This window comes from Drosophila teissieri, chromosome 3L (assembly GCF_016746235.2).
Source record: "Drosophila teissieri strain GT53w chromosome 3L, Prin_Dtei_1.1, whole genome shotgun sequence".
Classification (NCBI taxonomy): Eukaryota; Metazoa; Arthropoda; class Insecta; order Diptera; family Drosophilidae; genus Drosophila; species Drosophila teissieri.
In genome coordinates this window covers 22,439,822-22,447,922 of record NC_053031.1, presented here as the reverse complement: position 1 = coordinate 22,447,922, position 8,101 = coordinate 22,439,822, and the positions used below count along the sequence as shown (strand labels likewise).

Here is an 8,101-nt window from a genome sequence, read left to right as displayed (position 1 = left end):
GAATGTATGTATGTATATGTATAAGTAAAACAGAGAAACGTGTGACGATTCATTTGGTTAAATACTTTATTTAACACTGCAATGTCATGTGAAGTAATAAATACAAGGTGTAGGCGGCTTATTTCACAAAAATAAGTTTCAGTTCTCAGTCCTATTTAAGTATAAAAGCCTTAGTTGAAAAATCTAAAACGCAATAGAACTGAAAAACCACACAGAGGGATGAAGTCCAGTGCTGCGACTATGATATACCCCTTACTCTGAGAGGTTGATGTTGTGCGAGTAATGCGGCAAGCAGTGAGCTTTATATATTAAATCGGGAAAAATATCCCACTTGTTTTTGAGATAAGCTCACATTGCGACATAAATGAAAACAATGTCTTAACGCAGTTTAAGGCACATATATTTTACGCTTCCCTCTAATGCTTCCAAAAATGTGTACTTTAATCAAGATTGGGGCCCCATTAAATTGGCAAAAGTTCCTTTTGAAGTATTCTATCCAATGTTCACAATGTTGTGATTGACATTTTTTTTCTTTTTACCCGCTCCACCGACTGGAGCTGCCGTAGGTTCGGCTGCTGGTGCTCCTGCTGCTGTCTCTGGAGCATTCAGATCCTGTGCTCTGGCCAAGGCCACTAGCACTAGAACGACCACCACGGCGATCTGTAGGAAGTTCATGACGAGTATGAATACCAGGGCGAAAGCGGTGGAGCCCTTTATAGCTATCACTGATCCGGTGGAGCCAATAGGTAGAACCAATTAAATCGGAGGTCTGGCGATGATCTCGCTCGTGGCGCAGATTCGGCTTCCAACCGGCCTGTGGCAAAATTAAATTATACACAGTAATTTGTGTAAGTGGAAACATTTTACATGACATTTAAGCATGCGTTCCCTGCTGCCTGTGGTTGTCTGGTGGTTGCTCCAACCCGAAAGATACACCGCACACATGAAAGATACACACACTGGATAGAGGGGCGTGGGGGGGGGGGGGCTTTGCACTTTGTCTGCTGGGGCGGAATATGCTGCGTTCAGTTCTCACTTTGAGCTTATTTTTGGGACCCCGACCTTTCCATCACACATCCCGCTCCACCCGGCAAACTTTCCACGGAACTGCAATGGTGTAAGTGGTCTCGAGGGATGCAAGTGGGGCGGTGGGGGCACAGAAGGCAGTGGGGGTAGAGGGGCCTGGAGCACTCCCTCAATGCGGTCGTGTAGTCAACTTCAACTTCACTTAAAATCCTTTTTGCCATTACGTTTCGATGCATATGAGGTTTTGTTTCGGAAGGCAAGTGCTGCTGTTCCTGCTCTTGGTCTGGTTGGCCCTTCGACCCGCCCTGAGCTTATTTATAATTTAAATTTGGCAAAAACTTTTGCCAGGTTGCATTTCCAACCATTCGAGTGGGTGAACTTTACTTTTATGCAAATGACACACACACACCTCGGTTCGATGTCATTCACAAAGTTTCGCCTGCTAGAGAGCGAGTTTTTCAGCCCAGTCCCGGGCCGAGCAGTCATTATGGCCTATGATTATGGCTATTAGAGTGCAGCTTTGCCTCGACTGCGGGCTATGCGTGGGTCACCTGGTGCTGGATCATCTTCCTCCTGCGGGAACTACGAATTCGACCGAGTTCAGCTGGAAAACACATTTATATACGAGTTTATCTGGGGGGCGGCAGCAGTTCTAAGCACCAGAAAATAAACACACTTTTAACAGCTTTATCAAAGCCGAAAAGCCTCCTTCCCATACAGCCAACGACGGCCAAAGACAGTTTGCAAACTCCGACCAATAAAAATTAAAATATTTAAGCAAAGCGTAAAGATGCAAAGCTCCGCAGTAAAGAAAGATACATGACCATGTGCAATCGCCCCCATGAGTACATCCAGAAAAAAACATAGAACATTTAGGGCTTAAGAACTTCAAATAAATAAATAGAGTTCTCAGTAGAGAGTATTCAGCAGTATAGTTTTATATTTTAGGTTGCTGCTCTAAATGTATCAGGGAAAACCATAACTATCACACATATTATGCCGAACTCTATATCTTAAAATTTTTAGAAATTTTATAAGTACTTAGTATACAAAACCACAAATAGCGGCACTTACACCCACCTATTTTTCTCTGTGTAAGATCAGTACAGAACTCCTAGATGGTGGCGGGTTATATGGCAGATTAAAAATTCCACACAACCTGGGTGGCGGTGGGAGTGGCGGGAAAAGGATTGGTGGCCTGCGGACCGAAAGTATCATTGCAAAAGTTTCATTCGCTCCTCAGCAAGAGATTTGGAGGCTGCGGTAAAAATGCCTGGCGACGGAGAAGCCCCTTCGCCTCCTTGCGCCTTCATTCGTGTGCTAAGTATTTTCTCAGTTAATTATGCAAGATATACGGCTAAAATTTTGCAATATTACGTGCATATTTCAAATACCCAACGTGAAAATTCCCGCTTCCGGCGTAAAAACGGGGGCCGTAAAAATGCCTCCAGGGAGCAAGAGCATTCCAGGGATCCTGGATTCGAAGGATACCCCCACACACACACACACTCGCGCTCGGTGACAGCTGTTCCAAGGAGGAGGCCAAAAGGTTATGCCTCGTACGTGCCAAAGAGCGGAGTGCTTCCCTCTCTAGGATGTGGGCCTTGTGTGGCAGCTCCCCCGGCACACGGCTTTTTAATTGCTCGTTTGCCTGGCAATCATCGCTCGTCGTAACGGGGTTTGTCGTTTATTGTTAGCGTTAACACAACCGTTACCACTGTCCCAAGGAGCCTCGGCGTCTTATTAAAGCGTCCCGATTTCAAGGACCCCCAAGACCCACAAGATGTTCTGCGGAATAAGCTTTCCTAGAGCGACTGGGCTTTAAGTGGGTTTGTGCGCTAATTTAATGCTCTTACAAAATGCACTTTGTATTATTTTATACCCGTTACCCGTGATTCCTTGAAAAGTATGTAACAGGCAGAAGGAAGCGTATCCGACCGTATAAAGTATGTATTTATATTTTTGATCACGATCAATAGCGGAGTCGATCTGGCCATGTCCGTCTGTCCGTCCGACTGTCTGTCTGGCCGTCTGCCCGTCTGTCCGTATGAACGTAGAGATCTCAGGAACAACATAAGCTAGAAAGTTGAGATTAAGCATACAGACTCCAGGGAAATAGACGCAGCGCAAGTTTGTCGATTCATTTTGACACGCCCACTCTAACGCCCACAAACCGCCCAAAACTGTCACGCCCACACTTTTGAAAAAGGTTTTAATATTTTTTAATTTTTGTATTAGTCTTGTAAATTTCTATCGATTTGCCAAAAAACTTTTTGCCACGCCCACTCTAACGCCCACAAACCGCCCAAAACTGCCGCGTCCACACTTTTGAAAAATGTTTTGATATTTTTACATTTTTTTATTAGACTTGTAAATTTTTAGCCCTCTCTAAGGCCCACAAGCCGCCAAAAACTGTCAGCGATGACTCTCCTTTGCACTTCAACTAGCGGGTAACGGGTATCAGATAGCCGGGAAACTCGACTATAGCGTTCTCTCCTGTTTTTGATTTTATTTCTAGTTTGATCTATATACATATTTTTTAATTAATAAGACTACAAAAAAATACACTTGCAACTATTTAGTTCCTTGCAGATAAGACTTCAAAAAATACTAATATATATGCTTAACTAAGTACATATGTCCATATTCGTACTATCCAGAAGAAAAAATGCAACCTTCAGTTTATTTATACATTGATTTCAATCTTTTCCAATAACGATGCTATTTTGCCAGGAGCAAGGCTGAGGACATGAGCAGGAAGACAGAGAGTTAGCCAAGCGCTGCGCTCATGGGCTTAAATAACTTTTCCCCGGATAGGGCTAAGATCGAACGCAAATGCGACAAATTGCAAACACCCTCCAATTTTTCGTCGAATAGGCCAGAAGTTAAGCCCGACACGAAAGGGGTGTGGGTGGTGCTCGAGTGGGTGGTTCGCTGGGTTATTGGTGGGTGATTTGGTGGCTGAGCCTGCGTATGCGTGCTGTTGACTGTGATTTATGTGGGGCAGGGCTCCAGTTTGGGGCTACCTCAGCGAGAACTCGTGCTGTTGTTGGCATCTCAAAACATATGCATAGATAAATTAAACGCGGTAAGCGCCCCCAAATTATACCCCGTCCACAACTACAATGGACGCCTCGGCAAACAGCGCTATGAGCAAACATTTTGATGTGACGAGACTAAATTGAGCATGTTGTGCCCGGGGATGCATGGGTTTAGGGGCGAGGGCGTGGCCAGAAGACGCCCTTGCAACCTGACAAACAATTCCGTGAATGTTTCCAGATCTCCAATATTTCGTTTTTTCGGCTTCCCCTTTTGTGCGGGCCACCACACCCCGCTACCATTGGCACAGCTCGGAAAATGTATTTGTATTGCACGTCAGTCAGTCGGAAAATAGATTTCTGTTTCAGTTATCATCTCGGATCCAGCCGGCTGATGCTAACCAAAGTTTCTCCCATTTACTGGTGTTCATCTGCTCCCTCAAATGCTCACTGGATTCAACAACTTTTTAGTTCGCTTTAAAATGAAAAAAATCCATTTATGACTGTAATCTAACATTTTGTAGGCTTTAGTAGGCAGACCCAAAATATTGACATTTTTAAAAATAAATGTACAATTCCGTTTTCTTCTACCTGTTGCATACTTTCCAATCTATAATACCATATTGCACTGCGAGCAAAATGCCAGGTATCAAAATGTATGTATAATAACTTAATTATCAAGTTGTTTACATGAGTAACGGGTATGTAATTGTCGAGGCACTTGTCTATACCATTCCTCGGTTGTACAATGTACATGTCATACAACATTTAGTGACTGCATTGCCTAATAACATTATATTGATCCTGGGTTAAGTCCGTTTGGAAATTCCGCTAGTAGAACTCGCCGACAGGAACAGGAATCGTTTAAGCCATTCTACAAGAATTAAACCGTTTTGCTCCAAATCTTTTGGCCAAACAAATCACAACTGAGCGCACGGGGTGGCGGATGGGGAACTTGGGGAGCATGCACGACAGGAGCAGGACCAAGAGCAGGACCAAGAGCAGGAGCAGGAGCAGCATCGTTATATCGATGGCATTCACATGTTTAGCACACAAACGAAATGCCAGAGCAAAAATATGCATACAAATCTATCTGTGCGCATTGGATAGCCGAAATCGAGTCCAGTTTCGGGGGATTCCCGGTCGGCGGAGGGGCTTGGCACTTGGACCGGAGTCCTGAACTCGAATCTGAATCTGAATCTGAATCAGATTTCGAATCTGTCGACTGCTCCACATTTTGTTGTGCATGGCAAACATTGCGATGGAGTGTGTGATGTGATGCGATGCGATGTGGTGGTATCGTACATTGCCTGTATGGGTTTCTCGGACCACTCCCTCTGGATTGCCCGCCCCAATCCGCCCCTGCACTGGCCACCGCACGACTGCTGTCCCAATCAATTGTCCAAATGTCCAAACTTCATTTATTATGCGCATCACAAAAATTGAAGCAAATCATTTTGCCAATCGCATTTTGATTTCAAATGCCGCTTGCTGCTGATTGAGTGCCAAGCGGTGGGTGGTGTGCTGGGTGGTTTTTGGGGCTGGTCAACCGCCCCACAGTTTATGCTAATTCCTGTGTATATTTGGCGCCAGCGGCGCCTGAATTATGCAATGTCTTTATTAATTTATCTCAAAACCAAATAGGACTCTAACATACCGAGTCTAGGGATGAACACGTGAAACGCAAGTAATAATCTTTTAGAGAGAGTTATTTAAAATAGACACTAAATGGAAGTCATACACAACTTACTATACTTTGTAAAGGGTTTTTGGAATACTGAAAAACTGAAATTTCGAAGAGTCGAAAGGGATCTGCCGCCTAGCTCGCTACAACTTATAGAGCATATAGACTCTATAGCTTATAACACATCCGCAATTACTTGCAAGGATGCTCACGAACTCATCTCTAAGAACCAAAGAGGCCTGCGGAGGATTTATTTTCGTAAGGGCCTTTCATTTCGGTCCCGGCTATTTATGCAGTGTTTAACTTGGCCCGCGGCTCCTGCTCCGCCAGCTTCCATTTCCGGTCCCCCGCCTTCCTGCGCTTCGGGGACGACATATCGCCACGAGGGCGTGGCACTTTCACGCCCCAGTCGCGTAACTCATTTTCGCTCGCCAGACGAGAAAGAAATGTGCAGGAAAATGGGAAAAAGGGAAGGAAAGTTTCTTTTGCCGCCACTTGGCACATTCTTAATTTCTTGCGTATTTTGTCAAGACAAATTGAATTTTTATGAGCGTCTCCGTCGACGATGTCTTTTGCGAAAAGCAAAAGAAATCGCAAAAGTCGCCGACGACGGCAGCAGAAACTTTAAACTTTTCTCATCTTGTGAAATTCATTTTATCACAAGTAATTACTTTGTAAATATGCGGATGACCGGGGCAGCTGCAAGCGGCACCTGCCGCTTCTTGGATATTTAGAGGAGAATGAATTTTCACAAGCCTTCGTATTTTAGGGCCAGTCCCACCATGTCGACCTCGATTTACGTACAAATTTAAAAGACGGTTACGTGCGCTCTCGAGCAGTTTACTGCATGTTTAATGCAACTCGCCATAGGGTCCGTCAAACCGCGGCAATAATTTGCACATAGAAAACATAATAAAGGGTCTTAGGGGGTAAACGTCGAAAGCGATGGTCCATGGGCGCTGCAGATGGCATACTGCATTCGGAATGCAGCTTAGTCGAACAGACCGAAGCCCATATCATCGTCCTCCTCCTCGGACTCGGACTCGACCTTCTTGGCCTCCTCCTTCTTCTCGGCAGCTCCGCCGGCGGCGGGGGCAGCCGAAGCCGAGGCAGCGGCGGCGAACTTGCTGGGGTCCTTGATGTACTCCTTGATGGTGGTCGCCTCCTTGAACTCCACCTCGGTGGTGGCAGCAATGGCCAGCAGGTTCTTGAATCCGTTGGCAATGCTGTGCGGGGCCGAGGCGATGGTGGGGTAGCCCACGGACAAACAAACGGCGGCCAGGTTGGCCACTCCCTGCTGGAACTTGGCGCGCAGATCCTCGGGCTTGATGTCCAGGATCTCCGGCGAGAAGATCGAGCCGGAGTCGTACACCTGGTTGACGATCAGACCGTACGAGAAGGGCGAGATGTTCAACATATTGAGCAGCGTCGCCTCGGAGGCGCCGACCTTGTCGCCGGGCTTCAGAATGGGCACATCGTTGATGATTTCAATTGTTCCCTTGGAGATCTTGGTCGGGATGGACAGGGCCTGGAAGAAACTAGTCTTCTCGGGTCCCAAGCCAGTGTTCTGGGCCGGGATGATGACGTGCAGAGGGGCAATAGCGCCGGGACGGGCGGGAGCGCGCACCTTGGACTCCAACAGCTTGTCGCGCACCTCGGCGAGATCGCCCTTGGTGAACACGAAGCCCACGTTACCCTTGATGTGGGGCAGCAGCTTCTCCAGCTGCGGGTTGTTCTCCAGATGACCGCGGATGGCCTTGCGCATCATGGTGTTCTTGCCCATAAGCACGACGGCAAGTCCACGCAGGCTGGTACGGATGTTCTGCATCTGCTTGGAGCCAACGTTGTCGGCGCCCACGATGAAGCACTTGGGGAACTCATCGAACAGTTCCTGGAGGAGGGATTAGCGAGGATTAGTTGGGAGCATATGCCAGGGGCGAGCTAGGGAGAGCGGTTCTATACTTACCACAACCTTGATGAAGTACTGAGCCTTCCATGCTGCCTTGTTCTCCCTAACCATTTTGATCGTGTATTAGGGACTCGTCGGATGAATTTAAGAACTGCAAAAGACGTAATCCCGATTAGTCGGTACTTGGCCAACACCATTTAACAGTTATTGTACCGAAAATGCTCGGGATGAAACAATTTTTCGGACTTTTAGCAATACTTACCAAAGCACAGACTTTTCGGTTTTCGCTCACAGAACGGAAAGAAGGAAGTTGGCGGCGGAAGCCAGTGTGACCGCATCGATTACGATAAAATTACCGCATGGTCTAAAAAAAATACCAATTCCGATAAACGAAATTATAATTTTTTTCTTCGAAATATATCATAAGTAAAATACTTGAAAATG

The 8,101-nt window shown here is 46.2% G+C and overlaps 1 protein-coding gene across 1 annotated transcript; it reads right to left on the bottom strand.

Annotated features, from left to right (window-relative positions):
- Nucleotides 1-6,572: 6,572 nt before the first annotated feature.
- LOC122618572 (60S acidic ribosomal protein P0) lies at nucleotides 6,573-7,984 on the bottom strand. The gene is made up of 3 exons (XM_043795111.1): nucleotides 7,920-7,984; nucleotides 7,715-7,808; nucleotides 6,573-7,639 (listed from the first exon to the last, which is right to left on the bottom strand). Exons 2-3 carry the CDS (start codon nucleotides 7,766-7,768, stop codon nucleotides 6,740-6,742), a joined length of 954 nt encoding a protein of 317 aa, XP_043651046.1. The 5' UTR covers nucleotides 7,769-7,808; nucleotides 7,920-7,984; the 3' UTR covers nucleotides 6,573-6,739.
- Nucleotides 7,985-8,101: the final 117 nt, after the last annotated feature.